The 22,174-nt window shown below is 53.3% G+C and overlaps 1 protein-coding gene across 3 annotated transcripts in view; it reads right to left on the bottom strand.

Annotated features, from left to right (window-relative positions):
• Positions 1-22,174, bottom strand: part of PDE4B (phosphodiesterase 4B) — a 178,264-nt gene that overhangs the window by 56,259 nt on the left and 99,831 nt on the right. For all 3 annotated transcript variants that reach the window (XM_066555724.1, XM_066555725.1, XM_066555727.1), the window contains 3 exons: positions 4,149-4,343; positions 2,289-2,325; positions 2,131-2,201 (listed from right to left, as the gene is read on the bottom strand). In XM_066555724.1, the coding sequence (XP_066411821.1) occupies positions 2,131-2,201; positions 2,289-2,325; positions 4,149-4,343 (303 nt within the window). The remainder of the gene's footprint in view (positions 1-2,130; positions 2,202-2,288; positions 2,326-4,148; positions 4,344-22,174) is intronic.

Here is a 22,174-nt window from a genome sequence, read left to right on the forward strand (position 1 = left end):
ATGCTGGGCTTTACATAAAATAAAGACCCTGAGCTCGTGGTGGGCACCAGGTGATGCCACTCACACCTGGCGTGCAGTGAGCCCGTGGCGTCCCACTGCGGACATTCCTGCACCTCATCCTTCCCTTCTGGAGCCAGTGAAGGATCAGTGGGATGGGTGGGTGCACAGCAGACCTCGCCAGGAATGAGTGATGATGGCTTGAGGCTGAACAGCTCTCTGGGGCCCAGCAGGCCAGAGGCTGACGATGACTGGCTCAGTATAAATAGCCAAGGGGAAATGGTGGTTCCGGACAAAGGCCTAAAAAGGAGTTTGTTTGGTTACTCCTGTTCAGCAGGTAGGAAAAACAACATCCTCCTCCTGAGTGCATCACCTTCCTCCTTCAGAGCAATCAGTGTCAAAGGAAGTGATGTGGGATTCATTTCTCTGGGCAGCTCTCTCACAGCTGAGCTCCAGGATGCTGCTTCTGGGAAATCCTTGCTGTTCCCAGAGGCCCAGGTTTGGGGTGCTCCCCTTGACATCTGCCCTTTGGCCATGAACAGCTCATGTGAGATAAGCTTTGTTGGGTAGAGCCTGGTGCTGATAACACCAGCTTTGGGGGTTTGATCCCTCTGTGGGCCAATTAAGAGTTGGACTTAATTCTGCTGGATCCCTTCCAAATGAAACAATTCTGGCATTATTATTGCTCTGTGAAGCAGTGGTGGAAATGCAGGGCAGGACCATTATGGAATGCCTGGGATAGCCAAGGTGGCCACACAACAAAGAACATGGAATTGTTTCGGTTGATAAAGACCTCTGAGATCACCAAGTCCAACCCAGCACTGCCAAGGCCAGCACTGACCCGTGTCCCCTGGTGCCACACCCACAGGGATTTTGAATCCCTCCAGGGATGGGCACTTCACCCCTGCCCCAGGCAGCTGTGCCAGGGCTGGGAAACCCTTTCTGTGAAGAAACTCTTCCTGATATTCAAATAAACCTCCCCTGGCCCAGCCTGGGGCCGTTCCCTCTGCTCCTGTCCCTGTTCCCTGGAGCAGAGCCCGACCCCCCTGGCTGTGCCCTCCTGGCAGGAGCTGTGCAGAGCCACAAGGGCCCCCTGAGCCTCCTTTGCTCCAAGGTGAGCCCCTGCCCAGCTCCCTCAGCCTCTCCTGGGGCTCCAGATCCTTCCTCAGATCCGTTTCCTTATCCCTCTCCAACCCCTCAGTGTGTTTTTTTGTGGTGTGGGGCCCCAAAATGCCCCCATGATTCATAGTGGACATTGCACAAGATGAAACACAATGCCTGCTCCTCAGGGAGGACCGGAGGGATGAGGGGATGAAGGGATGAGGGGATGAGGAGGGTGAGGAGATGAGGGAATGAAGGGATGAAAGGATGAGGGAATGAGGGGATGAGGCTCAGTTAGGGGATGAGGGCATGAAGGGATAAGGGGACGAAGAGATGAAGAGATGAGGGGATGAGGGGATGAGAGGACAAGGCGGTGAGGGAATGAGGGGTGAGGGAATGAAGCGATGAGAGAATGAGGGGATGAGGGGATGGACACCATGAGGGGATGAGGGGACGAGAGGATGAGGCGATGAGGGAATGAAGTGATGAGAGCATATGGAGATGGATGCCATGAGGGTATGAGAGGACGAGACAGTGAGGGAATGAGGGATGAGGGAATGGAGTGATGAGAGCATGAGGGGAGGAACGCCATGAGGGGATGAGGGGACAAGAGGACGAGGCAGTGAGGGAATGAAGGGTGAGGGAATGGAGCGATGAGAGCATGAGAGGACGAGGTGATGAGGGGAGGAACGCCATAAGGGGATGGACGCCATGAGTGGATGAGGGGACAAGAGGACGAGGCGGTGAGGGAATGAAGGGTGAGGGAACGGAGCGATGAGAGCATGAGGGGATGAGGGGATGAGGGGAGGGCCGCCATGAGGGGAGGGCAGACGGCGCCCCCTGGCGTCGCGCGCAAACCGCGGGAGCCGTGAGGCCATGGCGGAGCCTGAGGCACCGCGGCCGCCGCTCCCCGGGCCCGCCGCTCCCCGGGCCCCGCCGCTCCCCGGGCCCCGCCGCTCCCCGGGCCCCGCCGCTCCCCGGGCCCCGCCGGCTCCTCCTGTGTACGGAAGGAGCTTAAAAAGCCAGGCTTACTTGTTGGAGGTGCCTTGTAAATTGGTGAGAAGCGTGAAGTTGTTCCTCACGCTTCTTAGGCTGGCCAGCACCTGAGGGAGACAAAACCGCAGGTGTCACCTTCTCCGCTTTAATACTTTGGAAAAACTATTTTAGAGGCCAATATGCCACCAACTCACCTGGGCAAAAGGTGTGACAATCAGGTCGTCGCCATGCCTAAGGAAAAACGGAGAAAAATGTATAAATTTCTGTACAAATTTACCTTCAAACAGAGTGAAATTCACCTCAGGGAAGGAGCGTTTTCCTGAGGGGGTTTTCCTCATGAACGTACCCACGCAGCATTTAGTTAACACCACATAAAAGCTTGTTCCTAATGGAAAGGTCACCGTGTATATCCAAAACAACCGTCTGCAGCGAGCATTCGGACTGGGAACGCCAGGCAATAAAAGCCAGGAAATTCAAAAGTTAAGGCTCATGCTTGCACCGCGGTGGAAAAAAACCAACCGTAGTGGCGCGGGGAAAGGTCACCTTTGAATTTCCTGGCTTTTGTTGATCTCTGTCGCAGTCTCTAACCTTGTTCAGACGCCGGGTTTTGTCTGGCTGTTTTCATCACGGAAGATTTGAGCAGAAGTTGTGAGCAAAATATACCAGCAATAAGAGGGATTTTTTTTTCTTTTTGCCTTTTTTTTCCTTTTTTTTTGGTATTAGTTATGGCACTTGAGCATGTATGAAACATTCTGTATGATGGACCTAACTGAGAGATGGCAGGGTATAGAATCATTGAAAGGTTTGGCTTGGGAGGGAGCTTAAAGCCCATCCAGTCCCACCCCTGCCACGGGCAGGGACATCTTCCAGTACCCCAGGTGGATCCAAACTCCACCCAGCCTGGCCTTGGACATTTCCAGGAATCCAGAGGCAGCCACAGCTGCTCTGGGCACCCTCCCAGCCAGGAATTCCTTCCCAATATCCACCTAAATCTACCTGCTTTCAGCTTAAATCCATTCCCCCATGTCCTGTCCCTCCATCCCTTGTCCCAAGTACCGCTCCTGCTCTCTTGGAGCCCCTTTAGGCACTCTGAGAAGCAACATTTTGGTCAACTCTATTCTTAATCCCATAATTAATAACAGGATGTACTGAGCAAGGGCAGCAGAACCAGATCCAGGCTGCCACAGGACCCTCTGGAGAGTTCTCCACCAGTGCTGGACCCCTCCAAAGAGGAATTCTCCCTGCTGTGCTGCCAGAGGTCATCCCCTCATCCTCACTCGGGTATCAGCGCTATTAAGTCTAATTAAAATTGTCTCCACACTCATGGAGACTCTGTCCCAAGTGCTAACAGAGCCTCGATGCCCACAGTGAGTGGACACTTCAGCTTCAGACAGCCATGAATTTGGGGGAAATGATGGGATTCCCCCACCCCTGCACACTGCTGGGAATTGTTACAACCCACCGTTTACACGAAACACTATTTGCATAATTTGGAGTTTCCTTCAATAAATATTTACTCAGTTTTAACTCAGCAGGAATATTTTCTCGCAGAATTCTCGTGGATCTGGCTAATATTCAGATTTCCATTTCGTGACAAAACTTTCGCAACAGCTCAACTTTGTTTAACGAGCACTTTTTTTATAGCTGAATGGCCACTTCAAAACTTCAACATGTGCCTTTCAAAATAAGGGGCTGGGAATCCGGGACACTCTGTGGGTATTGATCCTCTCAAGCTCAGCCATCCATCTCGTTTTCTAGGGAACAGCCCCAAAACAGGATGGGGAACAGCAATACTGTATATAAAAGTACAGCACAACTTCTCTGTTATTCCAGGATAGGGCTTTGAAAGCTCTTCTGCTAAATTCTGGAGAAAATGAGAATATTTGAGGGATGGGATGGGATGGGAGAGGATGTTGGATCAGCACCCGTTTTGTGCATTCCAGCTGTGAAATGTGCCAAAACCACCCATAAGCTCCTCTTAACAGAGCTCTGAGGGTTAGCGCAGCACAGAGAGCTCTAGGAGAGCGTAGAGCAGGAGCTGAATTGGTGCTTACTGTTCGCTCGGGAGGGAGGAGTTCCTGGACATGGTCTTTGGTGAGAGGTCATAGTCGCTGTCGGACCTGTAGAGGAACGACTCCCGGCGCTGGCTGTGGCCCGGGAACGTGGTGTGCAGGACGAGTCCCGACGAGGAGCTGGCCTGCGGGTCCAGCGGGCTGCGCCCCGGCGACGGGCCATTCTCCACATCGAAGCTGCGAACGGAACACACACCGCGTGTCACACGCTGCCACAAGAGGGCTCGCAGGGCACCTCAGCGCGGCCCACACCGTGTCACCTCAGCACGGCTCTCTGCCACCGTGTCACCTCAGCGTGGTTCCCACCGTGTCACCTCAGCGTGGCTCTCTGCCACCGCGTCACCTCAGCGTGGTTCCCACCGTGTCACCTCAGCACAGCTCACTGCATCACCTCAGCGTGGCTCCCACCGTGCCACTGGCTGTGGCCATCAGAGCCACTCACCGGCCCATTTCCCTTGAGTGCAAGGAGGACCCTGCGTGGCCAGAACCATTGACCCCGGAGGCTCCTGTGCTGGCTGCCTCTGCTCATGCTGCCTTCAGCACGGATGTCTCACAGCTCAGCACAGCTCTCAGCACGAGCACACAGCAGCTGAAGAGGGCAGGGATAGATCAGAGATGATGGAGAATCCATCCCTGGCAGGCCCTGGCACAGGTGCCCAGAGCAGCTGTGGCTGCCCCTGGATCCCTGGCAGTGCCCCAGGCCAGGCTGGAGATGGCTTGTAGCACCTGGGACAGTGGGAGGTGTCCCTGCTATGGCAGGTGATGGAATGGGATGGGCTTTAAGTTCCCTTCCAGCCCAAACCATTCCAGGATTCCATTATTCTAAACACCCCACTCCACCCTCAATGCCTTTTGCACAAGCCCTGGGGTTCAATTTGCCAAACCTCACTCCAAATCTTATGAGCACAACAGGAACTAAAGGCACCACAATGTAACAACACTCTCCAGCCCAGCCCTGTCCCCATCTGCTCCGAAGCCAAACTTTTGAAACCCTGGAAGATTTGCAAGCACTTGGCAGTTGTGGGAGCTGGATGCCCAAACCATGTTTTTAGCCATTCAAGGTATCGGTTCAGTGAATTTTAAACAGCTGTGCTGTAAAATGAAGGGCTGTTTAAAAACAAAAAAAAAAAGCACAAAACTTTTTGTCACCTTTTCCATTTTACACCCACTCTCTTGTGTTTTCATAGCTTGGCTGCTGTGACCCGTGGCTGAAGTCACCCTGGCCACTCCAGCAATGACACCCCTCGTAAATGCTGAAAATGAGCAGGTTGGCTCCTTTGGGCCTGATAGAAACACCAGATGTGTGACCATGGCCCAGAAAGCCAAGTGAGGTACAGCCATGCTCAGGAGGAATTTCCTTGCCTTTGGAAGTCAGGTTTTGCCTCTTGCAGTAGCAGCTGAGTGCTTGCTCCAGCACCTCATCCCATGCTGGCTGCTGTCCCACCAGGACACCAGGCTGTGGTTCCTGCTGTGCCTTTCTCCATCCCTCCACTCCTTAATCCAGAAGATTCCCTGAGCACAGTGGCAGGGAAGACCCCAGCTCTCCCTCCTCTCTGCAGAGACAGCTTTAACTGCGGCAGGAGGAGCACATGAAGTATTAACGCCTGAACTTGCCTGAATCCTGCAAGTTTTCCAGATTTCTACATCACTGATGAACTGCTGCTGTGGTGAGAAGCCTCCACAGCCAATGCCCAGCTGGAACACCATGGCTGTTCCAGCTCCTGCTGCCCGTGTTCCCCGTTCCAGCACCTGGAATGCTGCCGTACGGATCACGTGGTTAGTCCAACCGAAAAGTGCTTTTATTCCTTTCCTCAAGTTCAATGTGCAGCCACACCAGTGTTCCTCAGACTCCTTTTCCTTGGCCTTCATCCAGCACTCAGCCACCCATGTGCTCAGCCAGAAGTTAACAGAAAATTCCCCAAAAAGGAACTGATCCCAGAGTTTGGAGTTACCTCTGCCAGGAGCGAACAGGCACTCCCAGAGGTACAGCCTGTGAGCAAGATCCTCAAACTCAGGAATTACTCTGCTGTCACTGCTTTTTAATACGTACAAGAACTGGAATATGGGAAAATATTCCCCTTGGATGATCCAGTGTTGGGAAAATGTGACCCGAGATGCGCAGAGCAAGAGTTTAACCTTGTGTTTGTCACCAGTTGCTCCTGGTTTGCACAACACCCACCTGGAACTGTGTCCTGGTACCAAAAGTATCCCTCAAACAAACACTTGCTGGAATTAGTAAGAACTGCAATGGGATTGTAAAGTTGCCCTCTCAGAGCTGCATTTCCCACTATTTTTTTTTCTATTGGAACTTAACTGCTGAGCTCTGCTGGAAAAACTTCATCACTGTGTTCAGAACACTGCACACACTGTGAGATCCTCTCCAAAGTTTGCACACCCCATCAGCTTTGTCCAAGTGGAAAAAAAGCTGCATTTGCCTACTGAAAGATAAGGATGGCAGGGTACAAAGCACAAAAAACCCCAAAATTTCCTTTCTAGTTTATCCCCAAGTAACAGCACTCACAGCAAGACACCCCATTTGCGATAGAAATTGTGTTATCTAATCATATGGGCCAGAAATTTGATATCTAAGGCCCCTATAAATCTTTCATAAATCTCTGTCTCCATAAGAGATCTCTCTAGGACATGTGGGAGCTGCCAGCATTCCCTGCCTGCCTCCAGCCTGTGTTATCAGATCTACTGACCAACATTTCCCAGTGCTGGACACTCCCCACCAAGGGATTCCAGGGAACTGAGCCCTGCCAGAGTCCAACAGGCTCCAGAGGAGGAAAGGTGACAGCAGCACCAGAAGAGCTGCCCAGGGCAGTGGTGGAGTCTCCATTCCTGGAGGGGTTTAAAGCCGTGCAAATGTGGCACCTGGAGACATAGAGGTGGGAATGGATGGATTTGATAATCTTGGAGATCTTTCCCCAGTGATTCCACCATCCCAGTGGGATGGGCCCTAGCCCAGGTGTCACAGGCATCTTTTATGAAAAAGCCTTTCCTTAGGATTTCCCTTCCTGAGAAGCTGAGAGGCCTCAGGAACAAAATGCGAACAATGGTTATCTGCTGCTGTGGAATGCAACAGGTGGGTCTGGGATTGGGTTGTTTCTGATTAATGTGGTTGTTTCTGATTAATGGCCAATCACAGTCCAGCTGTCCAGACTGTCTTGGTCAGTCACAAGCCTTTGTTATCATTCCTTTTCTATTCTTAGCTGGCCTTCTGATGAAATCCTTTCTTCTATTCTTTTAGTATGGTTTTAATATAATATATATCATAAAATAATAAATCAAACCTTCTGAAATATGGAGTCAACATTCTCATCTCTTCCCTCATCCTAAGACTCCTGCAAACACCATCACACCCAGGCAGTGCTGTCTCTCAGCAGTGTGGGGCTGGGAAGGAAGGTGGCCTTGCCCGGGATGTCTCTGTGTGCTCCCCGTGCCGGCTCTCGGGGGATGCAGGAGCAGGGAAGGAAGGTGGCCTTGCCCGGGATGTCTCTGTGCGCTCCCCGTGCCGGCTCTCGGGGGATGCAGGAGCAGGGAAGGAAGGTGGCCTTGCCCGGGATGTCTCTGTGCGCTCCCCGTGCCGGCTCTCGGGGGATGCAGGAGCAGGGAAGGAAGGTGGCCTTGCCCGGGATGTCTCTGTGCGCTCCCCGTGCCGGCTCTCGGGGGATGCAGGAGCAGGGAAGGAAGGTGGCCTTGCCCGGGATGTCTCTGTGCGCTCCCCGTGCCGGCTCTCGGGGGATGCAGGAGCAGGGAAGGAAGGTGGCCTTGCCCGGGATGTCTCTGTGCGCTCCCCGTGCCGGCTCTCGGGGGATGCAGGAGCAGGGAAGGAAGGTGGCCTTGCCCGGGATGTCTCTGTGCGCTCCCCGTGCCGGCTCTCGGGGGATGCAGGAGCAGGGTGCGCAGAGCGGGGAGCAGCGGCCGCTCAGCACCGCTCCCCCACGGGCCGCGGGGCAGCTGCAGCTCCGCTCCCCGATCTCTCCGCATCCCAAAGAAGCCAGGATCTCAGGGAAGCGAGAGGAAGGAGACGGCAGGTGGCAGGAGTTAGCTGCGAGCGGGCACCGGCCCCGGACCTGTGCAAAGCTGCGCCTGAGCCGCGGTAATGAGCAGACAACGGCGAGCCAGGAGAAATCATTGCAAAACACAGCGAGGCTTCGTGAGTCACTGTGCAAACAAAGAGAATTCATAACAGCAACCCCCAGCTGCTCAAATGCTGCAGTGTTACTGTAACAACTACAGGATCAGAGAGCCTCCCGAGATGGAAGCGACTTGCAGGGACCATCGATCCAACTGCAGGCCCTGCACAGACCCCCAGCATTCCCACCCTGGGCACCCCTGGCACCACTGTCCAAGCTCTCCTGGAGCTGCTCTGGCAGCCTCGGGGCCGGGACCATTCCCTGGGGGAAAAACCTTGCCCAAAATCCAAGCTAAACCTCCCCTGACCCAGCTCCAGCCGCTCTCTGGGATCCTGTTGGTGGTAACAGAGAATAAATTGGTGCCTGTCCCTCCACTGCCCCTCGGGAGGAGCTGCAGACCCTGGCGAGGCTCCCCTCAGCCTCCTCCAGGAGGAAGAAGCCCAGTGCCCTCGGCTGTTCCTCCTATTTCCACTCCAGACCCTTCACCAGGTTCAGGAACTGATGTCCCTGGACTGGCATTGCCCACCAGTAGTCTTGGAATGTGGCAAAATTTGGCACAAGGATTGAGAAACAGGAATGCACCACATTTTGGATGTAATTCAGAGTCATTCGAGTCGTCATTGCCAGTCAAGTGGTTTCCATGAGAGCTGCACAGCCCCACAGTTTGCTCTGGAGTATGAAACACAAACACATTCCAGCCCAGCAGACCAGGCAAGCTCGAGGATTTTTGTTTATGTTGGGAATTAACACTTTTCCTGAGGATGATAGCACTGACTCTCAAGAAGGTTCACCATCTGCTTTGCCTTCCCAGAGTCATTCCTGAGGACATTACTCCCCATATCCTAACTACAGTACCACCTTCATGATATCAAATGTTTCCAAAATATTTCCAGAGGTTTGGGCAGGCTTTGTTAATTATAGAGCTCCTTTTTGGGATTGCTGAGTCTCACCAAGACATCCCTCAGGATTCTTAGAACCACGAGCAAGGAAAAATGCTGTTCCTTGCACTGCCTGGCCGCTCTCTAACACTGTGCACCTGTTCCCCATTATCTGAACAGCTTGCTGCTTTTCCTAAATAATCTCCCATGTGGAAAGGGCTGTGCTTGAAACCATCAGTACTTAATGGCCCAGGATGGGACACACGGAACCAAGCACAGCCCTGGCAGGGGCACAGGGCTCCCTGGGGTGACAGCTCACAGCTCCGCAGGCACTACTGACCTTCTTCCCCTCCAGACCTTCTCCCACTTAGGGAAAACACTGTTACTCTTAGGAACAAACCCCTTAGAAGTTCAAACCCCTCTGCTGGGTTTGTCCCTCATGTGGCTCCTGACTTTTTTATCCAGGTGTGGCCCCACCTGCAGAGCTGCCTCCAGCCCTGGGTCCAAAATCAGGAGGACCTGAAGCTGCTGGATAGAGTCCAGAGAAAGCCCCAGAATTGTTCCAGGCCTGGAGCCAGGCTGGGACACCTGGGGGTGCTCACCTGGACAGGAGAAGGATCCAGGGAGAGCTCAGAGCCCCTGGCAGGGCCTGGAGGGGCTCCAGGAGAGCTGGAGAGGGACTGGGGACAAGGATGGAGGGACAGGACACAGGGAATGGCTCCCAGTGCCAGAGGGCAGGGATGGATGGGACATTGGGAACTGGGAATTGTTCCCTGGGAGGGTGGGCAGGCCTGGGATAGAATTCCCAGATTTGCTGTGGCTGCCCCTGGATCCCTGGCAGTGCCCAAGGCCAGGTTGGACACTGGGGATGGAGCACCTGGGACAGGGGAAGGTGTCCCTGCCATGGCAGGGGTGGGATGAGATGACTTTTAAGGTGCCACAGAAGCCAACCTGGTCTGTGGTTCCGTGATGCCACAATCTCCAGAGCTCAGTGTCCCCACTCCAAGGCAGCAGCCCCTGCAGCCCCTCCCTGTGCTGTCACAGCTGCCTGGCACAGGAGCCCGGCAGCACTGACTGAAGTGTTTGTAACAGAAGCTGTCAGCTGCTGCTAAACACATCATTAAGCCTCTGCATGTATCCAAAAGCAAAAATATGTGTTTACTTGACTTTGTAATCTCTGAATAAAGAAGTTCAAGGCCAGGTCGGACAGGCCTTGGAGCAAACTGGGCTGGTGGGAGGTGTCCCTGCCCTGGCAGGGGGTGGCACTGGATGATCTTTAAGTTCCTTTCAACCCAAACCATTCTGTGACTTTAATTCACTCTGTTCCTGTTCTCTGCTCAGTGGGTACAACAGAGACAGAACAACCAGAGCCCCTGCCCTGCTCACAGCCAGAGCCCAAAACAGACCTGAGAGTTGCTGCTGCTCCCTCTGCAACCCAAACCCACCTTCAGCAGAGCCCCGAGGGAAAAATGAGTCCCCAGAGCCCTCCCAGCCCTCAGAACCCATCCAGCAGCACCCTGGGGAGGCTCCTGGTTTGCACAGCAAATGTCAGTGATTGTATCCAGCACCGTGCTGCATTGGAGCAGCCACCAGGAGATAGCTGGAAAAGTACAGCAGGAGGTAAAAATGAGTTTGGATTCTCTCTTAGCACAAAGGGTTCCAAAAAACCTAATCCTTTTAATGTTTACTACAGATAAGCAGCTCGACATTATCCTGTAACAAGTGAACATCATGGGGCTGTTTTAAGTCCCCCAGAGAAGGAATCCTGAGCGCTAAAATCCAGTTGTTATTTTTCCAAATGTACATCCTGGGCTATTTTATACTCTTCCAATTGTTCTCTGCCACTAATCTCTGGAAAATGCAAGGCACAGTCAAACAAAGCAGACACCCCACCTGTATTTTTACTTCCAGAGCTTGGAAAGACATATGGATGTGAGTGTGATCATTCCCAACATGGGCAGCAATGCCATTTCCTAAGGGATTTTTCCTCCTGAAAACATTCCAGCTGACAACTGATGGAGCAGTTGCTTCCCTTCCATCCCAGCTGAGGCATACCAAGGTATGAGTGGCACAGGGTGCCCAGAGCAGCTGTGGCTGCCCCTGGATCCCTGGCAGTGCCCAAGGCCAGGCTGGAGCAGCCTGGCACAGTGGAAGATGTTCCTGCCCATGCCCAGGATGAGCCTGAAGGTCCCTGCCAGGGCAGACTCTCCCAGGGCTCTGTGGAGCCGCTCCCTGTGCAGCACCGACAGCTCTGCTCACCCTCCAGGCGTTTCTGCCCAGCACCTCCAGGCACCCACAGCTCACCAGCACCACATCTCCAGCACCAGCTGTGCTTCTGCTGCATGAAGAACACAGCTGAGTCTCCCCAGGGGGAACAATGCCCCTTTTCCCTGTGGGAAGGGCTGGATGGTTTGTGGCTGGTGGGGCAGGTGGCACAGGGACAGCACGGCGCTCCAGAGCTGGATTTTGGCAGCAGCTGCTCCGTGACACGCTGCTGTCCCACGGCACAGATGTTTCCATTCCAGCCACAGGGCAGCGTTTGCCCCAGCCTGGCCTGGCTGCTCTGCTCTGTTCAGTGTCACTTCAGCTTTCCCAGCTTTCCCAGCTCCAGCCAAGCCCTGTAGCATTTCTCAGACCGTCTCTCCCAATCCACAGCACACGGATGTTGGAGGCTGCCTGCGGTGGCCTGGCTCATGTGACAGGGACGCTGGTGTCTTCTGCTGGGGCTCCAGGACACCCTCCAACCCTTCTGGACAAGCCTTGATCCCTGCCCAGAACCAGCGTGGGGGGGATAATTCCACCCAGCAAGTGGGAACACGGGCTCCAGCCCTGTCTTTCCCCCACTGGGCCATTACTGGCAGCAGAAGGGGAATTCCAGTCCTATATTCCATCTTTTATTGATGCATCTTCAAGGATCTCCTACCCCTCTAAAGTGCAATCTGCACTTAACTCCCTTCCCAGAGCCAAGCCTTCAGCAGGGCTCTCCAGGGTCCCTGCACAAATGCCCTGTGCTCCCAGCACACAGGAAGCATTCCCGGATCCGCACAGAGCTGGAGCAGCAGGAGGCTGCTGGCCAGAGCCAGGCTTGATTCCATCCTGCCCTTAAACAGAGATCCTGGCACGGCTCCAGAGGCACTTCTGCCTTTCCAAGCAGGGGGGAAGCTCTGAGCTGCTTCATTCCGGCCGGCCCCATGGCACAGAGCTCCTCTCATCTGCTGTCAACCGCACAGGAGACAGGAACAAAGTGACAACCGTGGTGACAACTTACAGACACCACAGAGTTTCCATTTCACCTGAGCTGAACAGGCAGCCTTTGAGGTGGAAGATTTACACATTTCCTGCACTAATCTTTTAAATTCCCCCAGCCCTTCCATGGTATCCAAAACTCCAGCAATGGGTGCGTGGAAAGCTGCTGTGCTCGGAAATGCATCCAGCCTTTCCACTTGATTCATGGAATAATTATTTGACCTGGTTTTTGGATTTATCTCCATAATTGGGATCCGTGGAGCCTGTCAGTAAAAAGACAGTGAAATGTCCTAAGATGGTATTCAGATCTTTAAATCCTTTGGAGACTCGGCCTTTAACAATAATTAATCCAGCTGGGTACATTTCAGCAAAATTTTCCTTGCTTCACATCTCTCAAATGCCTGCACTCCCCATCCTCCCTATCCACAGGAAAGGACTCTGTGATAGCAAATGTCAGAGCCCAGGGATGTGATTCCAAGGGCAATCTTTTCAGAGCTCTCATTGATCATTTCAGGGCCAGCAGGAGCTCAGTGCAAAGGTTGCGTCATCCAACTCACGAGCATCTGCCACCTGCTGCTGTTTGAGGGGAAAAGCTGAGGGATGGAAAGTCCTGGCCCTTTGGCACAAAGGGTTTGCTCTGTCTGAGGGGTTTGGCATTGGGGATCACAGCCATGGCTGGGAATGGCACCTGCTGTTCCCCACACAGGGGTGTCACAAGTGCCTGAGGAAAAGGCCACCAGAGGAAATCACCGAAGGACAACACTGGTGTAAAAACAAGAGGGGATAAAATGGACAGGAATAATCTGAGGTTGGAAATCAGAGGGAAATCTGTGCCTCGAGAGCAGCCAGAGCACTGAACAGCTTCCCTGTGGGAGTGATGGGGGTAAACACCAACTTGATGTTATTCCTGGTGGAATTAATAGTGTAACTTATGAAACATTGCTCCGGGGAGATCCCTAAAGGCCATTCCAGGGCCTAGAAGGCCTCCAGGAGAGCTGGAGAGGGACTTGGGATAAGGAATTGTTCCTGGCAGGGTGGGCAGGCCCTGGCACAGGTGCCCAGAGCAGCTGTGGCTGCCCCTGGATCCCTGCAGTGCCCAAGGCCAGGCTGGACACTGGGGATGGAGCACCTGGGACAGGGGAGGTGTCCCTGCCATGGCAGGAACGAGATGAGCTTTAAGATCCCTTCCAATGCAAACCATTCCATGATCCCACAATTCTGTGAAATGCCCAGCCCAGCTCGTGCAGGCAGAGCCAGGGAATACAAAGCCTGCCAGCCCAGACTGTATTTCCATAAATTTGCATTTTTTCCCAAGGCCAGTGAGGCGGAAGGGACAGCTCTGCCTGCCCACACTGCCTCCCCTCCTCCTCGGGCAGCTGCAAAACAAAAGGGGGGAAAAGAGGGTCAAGTTAAACCCCAGATTTTAATTTTCTGCTGTTAAATCACATGGTCTGCAATGAGCTTTAATCACTCAGGACAGCAAACTGGATTTAGCAGAAGGAAAATCTTCTCCAGCGTGGAGGGAAGTCAGAGGTGGTGAGCAGCAAGAACAAAACCTTTTAAAGGAATGATTGTGAGGCCAAAAATCCAGGCAGGACAAAACTCCTGCAGCACATTTCATGTGGTTTGTGCCAAATGGTGGGGTCAGGCAGCAAATCAAACCCTCTTGGGATGATTTCCCTGATGTGAAAACAGATAGAGTGCTGCTGGCACCCAAAATATCATTTAATAACACTGTTAATGTTCCCTAGACCTGCAAATCCTCTCCAGACCTGCTCCAGGGCTCATTTTGATCTTCCTTAATTAATGATCCCTTAGAAGCTCTGTTTCATGTTGCAAATCACTTGCTGGAATCACTGTTTTGGAGTCACTTCCTCCAAACCATAAAGCTTTTCAAAAGAAATAAGAGATGTGGGGGCACTGAGCAAAATCAGCCCAAAACTAAAATCTGAAACAAGTCATCAAGTCCAGGAGCATCAAACAACACAACAAAGCAGCCACAGCCACTTGGAAATTTGGGATAAATACAAGCAGAGCACTTGGTACGATTAATTAATGCTTAATTACACAGAAGGTGAAGTTTGCAGTGTGAGTAAGCACAAATGTGTGGGCCTGGCACAAAATCATTGTATCTGATTGCAGTTACAGCTTCATGCCCAAGCTAATGAGAATTGAGCCCCCCTGGGTGTTTTGGGCTATTGATAAAGGGTATTGATAAAGGGTATTGATAAAGGGGTTGACCTGAGCTCATGGAGAATGAATAGGCAGAGACAATCGATGGCCAAAGTGGATCCATTTAAAAATATTGACTCACTGTGTGGAAACATTTGGGGTGCTGAGACCTGTGCAGAGCAGGCACTGAGGGGTTACTCCCATGGGGGAGAAGAGATGTTGGAGTTCACTGATGGAACACAGGAGAGAAAATACCTGGAATTAGGGAGAAGCTGATTAAAACACCTGAAACTGGTAAAGAGCTGCTGGGAACACCTGAAACTGGTGAGGAGCTGATTAAAACACCTGAAATTAGTGAGTATTTAGTGAAAACACCTGGAATTAGTGAGGAGCTGATAAAAACCACCTGAAACTGCTGAGGAGCTGCTGGGAACACCTGAAACTGGTGAGGAGCTGATTAAAACATCTGAAATTAGTGAGGAGCTGATGAAAACACCTGAAATTAGTGAGGAGCTGATTAAAACACCTGAAATTATGAGGAGCTGATGAAAACACCTGAAATTATGAGGAGTGGATAAAAACACCTGAATTTATGAGGAGCTGACAGAAACACCTGAACTGATGAGGAGCTGCTGGAATAGGTGGTGCCAGACCTTTCAGTGGTGCCACAAGCACAATGGCCGTACATTAAAACACAAATTGCACCTGAACATGGGGAAGAACTTCTTTGCACTCAGGGTGGCAGAGCACTGGAGCAGCTGCCCAGGGAGGTCCCAGAGCTTCTCTCTGGGGATATTCCAAGCCCACCTGGATGTGTCCCTGTGTCACAGCTCTGGGTGACCCTGCCTCCAGCAGGAATCCGTCTCCTTTTGTCCTTCTCGGGCCAGCCCTGGGTTCCCAGGTCAGGAGGTGTTTGTGGCACTGTGTGGATGCTCCTGGGGCTGGCTGCTGGCCCTGACAGCCTCTGGGAGCCATCAGCATGCAGAGCCAGGGTGAGAAGCAAACAGGGGGATTGTCCTGATAGCCCTCAGCCAGAGCCCAGCATGACACTGTCTATTAATACCCCGGTGTCACCCTGCAGAACAGCTGACCCAGGGGACAGCAAATGCCACACAGATAGCCAGGGCCTGCTGGTGATCATGTGAGGAGCAAACAAGATAAGGAGAGGACAACAAAAGCCTCGTGTCAAAGCTGAGCACTCAGCCAGAACAGTTGGGCTGTGCCTTGTGCCAAGGTGCTGCTGTGTTTGGGCAAGGGGGGCTGTGCAGGGCTCAGGGCAGCAGGGAGGGGAGCAGCGTGTGCCAGCCTGGGGAGCTGGGCACGACTCACCCTGCTCAGGTCAGAGGTTTATTGCTGCTCACAACACAGCCATGATGGCTGGGTGTTCTCTGGGATTGAACCTAAACCCAGCAGTGCTTCTCTGAGTGCTGTTAACTCACCGCTCACAAACCCAAATTCTGGCTAAATTGGTACCTGCAGTGAGCAAAGGCATGATGAACCCCAACCCTTCTCCATGATGGGGAAGCACAAAGCCACAGAGAGAGCCTGAGAATGTAACCATGGCCACACTGGTGGCTCTGGTCCCCTGTGACCGTCCTGGGGTGGCAGAGAGGCAGCAGTGCCACCTCAGGCACACGTGCTGAGGGCAGCTCTGGCGGAGCAAAGCTCCCTCCAGCAGCAAGACCTGAAAGCTGCGTGCCTCTGAACCATCCAGAGCTGGCCTAACTCCTAAAGCACAGCAAATCTGTGAGTAGAAAACACAGCCCAGCTCCTGCTTGAGTGGAATGGCTGAGTTAATAAACCCTGGTGCTTCATCCCAGCAGCTCCTGCAGAGCTCCTTGCCACAATCATCTCAATGGATCCCTGCTCCTGAACCTCTTCCCAGCTCAATGGGGCCATTGAAGCCCAGAATAGCTGGACTGCCTGTGCTGCATCCTCACAAGAGGATGAGACTCTTGCTGCAGTCTAAGAAAGAAAAATCACTTAGCACAAATCAGCTCTTTTAAAACCACTGATTAAATAGATATTCACGAGGCAGAGCACAATGGTTTGGATGGAGCCATTGCAACCCATTACACAGCTCCTCATTCATGCCCAGGAGAGCTTTTCCTTTGCTTCTCTAATAACAGGAGAGAAAAAGAAGCCACAGGAAAGATATTAAATTGCATAAAAATAGGTGACAGGCAAATTTACAAACTTGGAGAAGCAGAGAGAGACAGGATTTGGGCTGGCAGTCCTGCTGGGAGCCTGGAGCCCTGCAGCACCAGCCTAAGAAACTCCAGCTCTTCTGAAGGGGGGATGGACGCCAAAGTTTATTGAAGGGTGACATGAGGGGCTGGTCAATACTCAGAAACTCCATCTCTGACTCTGTAAAGATCCAAGGAGCTGCTGCAGGGCTGGAGCCAGGCTGGGACACCTGGGGGTGCTCACCTGGAGAGGAGAAGGCTCCAGGCAGAGCTCAGAGCCCCTGGCAGGGCCTGGAGGGGCTCCAGGAGAGCTGCAGAGGGACTGGGGACAAGGATGGAGGGACAGGACACAGGGAATGGCTCCCAGTGCCAGAGGGCAGGGATGGATGGGACATTGGGAACTGGGAATTGTTCCTGGCAGGGTGGGCAGGGGCTGGAATAGAATTCCCGGATTTGGAATGTTCCCCCTGCCTGTGGACCCCTGCAGCCCCAGCCCCTCCCAGCCTGGATGAAGAACTGACCTTTGTCAGCCTCACACAATTCCTCCTCCACAGCTGCTGTGCTGCCAGGTCAGATCTTATGCAAGGTGACAATTTCTTAGAGCTTTGACAATTTCCTGTGTCTCCTCAGGAAAACGTGGTATTTTTTTTTTCCTTGCCAGAACCCACTTTTTAACACTCTTAATCTGAAATAAACCCATCAAATTCCATCTGTCATCAGCTGGGCTTTCATTCCTGGAGTTAAACTGGTCTGGGAGAGCTGCAGTGAGGGCAGAGTTTAATGGAATAATTCTTACACTGCACAATTTGGATGCAGCAAAGCAAAAGGGGGTCAGCTTGTTCTTCCAGCCTCCACTCCAAACAATTTAATGTCTTTATGGATGAAAAATGTCAGAGCTTTTTGTGATCTGAGGGAAACTGGGACATCCAATACAGCCCCACTTCAAGCCTTCACTCACACACCTCAATTCCTTCAGCCAATATTTATTCTCTGGATTTTCCAGAGTTCTTTCATGCACTTAAATGGTGAGATACAGACAGAGCCTCTCCTTCAGTGCCACTGTGCTCCAGCAAATCTCTGTTCTCGGGAGTGTCCCTGAGTGCCAAGAGCTGGGATCCGGCTGCTCCCTCTGGTTCCAGTGTTCCCCAGCCCTGCCGAGGTGCTCCCAGGGGCCTGGAGAATTTATCCAGCACCAGGACTGAGCTGGGATCACACAGAACCGTGGCTCGGGGCCACCAGGAAAGGTTTGTTCAGGAGAACAAGAAGATTTTGGTGCCAATGCAGTCTCAGACCAAAGTGAGTCCCTCACGGAGCCTCTGTGCGCGCTCAGCCTTTCCCGGCCCCGCTTTGCAAGGCTCGGCTCAGCTGCCACAGCCCGGGATTTTCCCTGGCGTCAGCCTGGAGTGAAATCATTCCCGATCCCTGTGAAGTCACCCGCCCCAATGCCCCGGGGCTGTGGGGAGCCGGGAAGCGCTGACTGCGGGAATTCTTCTTTAGCTGACCCAGGGATGAGCTGTAGAAATTCCTGCCTGCGCTTCCTCGGCTGCCTTGGGATCACCCCCCGCGGGTTTCCGGGCAGAGTTTGTTCAGGCTCAGCCTGCCCCGTTCCCATCCCCTGATCCCGCCCAGCCCGAGGCTCAGCCGAGGCCAAGGAATGTTCCAGGGGTTCCTGGAGCTGGGCACAGGTGGGCAGGGGACACCGAGCCACTGATCCCACGGCTGGCAGGAGGGACTCACAGAGGGAATGGTTCCCAGAAATCAGGAGTGGGGACCAGGGACTTTGAGACCACGGGGATGGGATGGCTCCCTCCTTACCCACCTGGGATACTGGGAACGTTTCTTCAGGGAAAGGTTCTCCAGCCCTGGCACAGCTGCCCAGGGCAGGGTGGAGTCCCCATCCGTGAAGGGATTAAAAATCCCTGGGGATGTGGAACCTGGGGATGCAGGGCAAGGTTGGACTCGATGGTCTGAGAGGGCTTTTCCACCCTAAACCACTCCATGATCCTACATGATCTTGGGGGTGAAAGAAAGTCTGATTTGAAAGAGCCAATAGGAGCTCGAGTGATGCACCTGAGACAGACCCATCCCATCACCACCTTCAGATTCTGAATTAATCTCTCCTTCCAAACTCATTGCCAAGCCATCTTCAAATGGTCTCTTCCTAAGGGAGTGATAAAAATTGACCAGCAAAATCAAAACAGAGCACAGAATAAAGATTAGAGCCAAATTATCCACGATCAGTGTAAGAATAATAGACTTCCCTAGGATAACTGGGCACTGAAATGTGATTTAGAGCTTTCCAAGAGCTCTGCCAGCTCACCCTCCATGTGACTTTTGGAACATGCAGGCTGTGATGAGTTTATAGCACAGTTCTGAGATTATAAATCCAAGGGTGTGGCTTTTAGCTCTTTTATTGGGGATTGAAACTAAGAAATATTTATCCTACCCTTCAGCAAAGCACGAGTGGAGCCTGTCAGGAGCCAGATCCCCACTTCCCTGCTTTCAGCTCTCCTGGATGCCACGGAGCGGGATCCTGATTCCACTGAGCATGGGGCAGAGGATCTGCTTCCCACAGAGTGGAAAGGGACACTCTGGGCTGGGAATGTGCTCCAGAGCTCCAGGGGCTGTGGGTGGCACCAGGAGCACCCCCAGCTCCCGTTCCTGAAGCCTCAGAGGGTTTCACACCCACTTTCCTCTCTGTTTTAGGACACAGGGTTTGCCACAATCTCCCGTCCCTTCTGGGATGGGCAGGCACGGGCAGTGTGGCTGTTCTTGGGAACCAGGAGAGCTGGGGGAGGGCAGCTCTGCCTCCCTGGATCTCCTCACCCCTCCCTGGGATCAGCCAGCGTTTGGGAGGCATGAGGACAACTCCAACAGCTCCAGATCCAGCCCTTCTCCCACCCAGCAAGCCGGGAACTCCCACATGGAATTCCCCTCCTGCCAGCTTCCAAGGCCAGATGATTTCATCCCAAACATTTGTTTATCAACTTCCAAAGCCGTAAACGAGGAGTGAAACAGTTTCACAAAAAAAAAAAAAAAAAAAAGGTGAAGTTTGTGCAAATCCATCCCTGCTAAAGCCAAACAACACAAACATAACCAAGGGAAGATCGAATCTCTCCCTTCTCCTCACATTAAATCATTCCTAGGATTTCATTTGAAAATCCAGGAATGTGCTGCGAAGATTTTGTAATTACAAACCAATAAGAGAAACCATCCAGGAGGAATAATTACATAATTCCTAGCTGAACTGGCTGCTCAGAAGAATTCACAGCCTGGAAAGAGCTGTAATAAATAGCTCCTCATCTCCTGGCTGCTGCTGCAGCTGATGAGTCACGGCTGTTCCCGGGATGGATCCCAGAATATCCTGCTCCTGTGTGTGCTGCATGGACAATCAGCCAGCAGGGAACAGCTCTGGGGCAGCACTGATGTGGCCCTGCCATACAAACACAACTGGGCAATGTTTTACTGCCTGTGGGGAATGGGAATATTTCACTGGGATTCAGGGAATGGGGCACGCCTGGCCTGGAGGGCTCTGCTGCCATCCCAAGGATTGGCACAGCCTAAACTGACCCCAGGGGCTTTCGGGGAATGAGTCCCAATCCCACACTTCTGTCCTGGCAGCAGAGGAGATCCTCCTGCAGTAAAACCATCGAGAGAGAGAAAAACAGCCAAGGGATCAGGAAAACATAAGGGAACAGGTCCAGAGATGGGATTAAAGGAAGAGACTGTCGAGGCTGGGAGAGCTGGGAATGCCCAGCCTGGAGAGGAGAAGGATCCAGGGAGAGCTCAGAGCCCCTGGCAGGGCCTGAAGGGGCTCCAGGAGAGCTGCAGAGGGACTGGGGACAGGGATGGAGGGACAGGACACAGGGAATGGCTCCCAGTGCCAGAGGGCAGGGATGGACGGGACATTGGGAATTGGGAATTGTTCCCTGGGAGGGTGGGCAGGCCTGGGATGGAATTCCCAGATTTGCTGTGGCTGCCCCTGGATCCCTGGCAGTGCCCAAGGCCAGTTGGATGGGTTTGGAGCAGCCTGGGACAGGGGAAGGGGTCCCTGCCAAGGGTGTCCCTCCATCAGGGGTGGAACTAAGGGATTTTTAAGGTCCTTTCCAACCCAAACCAGTCTGGGATTCTATGATAATGCACAAGGAGAGGGGTTTTTATTCATCCCAAAATGAAACCTGGGATGTTCTCAGTGTTGTTTGCAGGGAGTGTGCTGGGAGGTGAAGGCAGCAGCTGCACTTTGAGATGTGCATAAACACCAGGAGATGAAAGAGCAGAACCTGTTTGGAAATGAGGTTGTGACGTCAGGTGGGGAAAGGCCTTTCTCAGCCCTGTCATTCTGTCAGTCTCCCCCACCTGGGGATCTGTCCTACAATTCCCAAGGAATCCTGATATTCCCTGAGAGTGGCAAACACACCTTGGTGTGCCACAGAAGGCCAGAGAACACATGCAGGTACCTGATAGCTGATTACACAGGTATAGGGATTTTAATTGCATTATGGAATCCCAGAATGATTTGGGTTGGGAGGGACCTTAGAAATCATCCCATTCCAGCCCTGCCATGGCAGGGACACCTCCCACTATCCCAGGTGCTCCCAGCCCTGCCCAGCCTGGCCTGGGCACTGCCAGGGATCCAGGGGCAGCCACAGCAAATCTGGGAATTCCATCCCAGACCCTGCCCACCCTGCCAGGAACAATTCCCAATTCCCAATGTCCCATCCATCCCTGCCCTCTGGCACTGGGAGCCATTCCCTGTGTCCTGTCCCTCCATCCCCTGTCCCCAGTCCCTCTGCAGCTCTTCTGGAGCCCCTTCAGGCCCTGCCAGGGGCTCTGAGCTCTCCCTGGATCCTTCTCCTGTCCAGGTGAGCACCCCCAGGTGTCCCAGCCTGGCTCCAGAGGGGCTCCAGCCCTGCAGCAGCCCCATGGGTTCCTCTGGGCTCTCTCCAGCAGCTCCAGGTGCTGCTGATGTTGGCCCCAGGGCTGGGGCAGCTCTGCAGGTGGGGCCTCACCTGGGAGGGCTCCTGCAGGTGCCCCCAGCCCTGCCCCGTGCTGGACCTGCCTCGTTTGCTGCTCCCAGCCCCGAGCTCCTGAGCTGCTCTGCCTTCCCTGGGCACCGCGGCTGCTGCTCCACACGGCCCTGCCCAGATTTCCACTTTATTTCTCACCTTATTCCCAGCACTTCTGGCTTCATCCTCACCTCACCTTCCCTGCTACCCACATCCAGCCCTTCCCAGCTCCCTCTCCTTCTCCAACAGCAAACCAAGGGTTTATTTCTCATTTCTCCAACATTCCCACCCCAGGAACCCCCCTCATCCCCCTGCAGATCGGAATCCCTCCCAGCTGGGTGACCCCAGCTCCTGAAGCTCCTGTCCTGGTGGCATCCCATG

This window comes from Molothrus aeneus, chromosome 9, assembly GCF_037042795.1.
Source record: "Molothrus aeneus isolate 106 chromosome 9, BPBGC_Maene_1.0, whole genome shotgun sequence".
Classification (NCBI taxonomy): Eukaryota; Metazoa; Chordata; class Aves; order Passeriformes; family Icteridae; genus Molothrus; species Molothrus aeneus.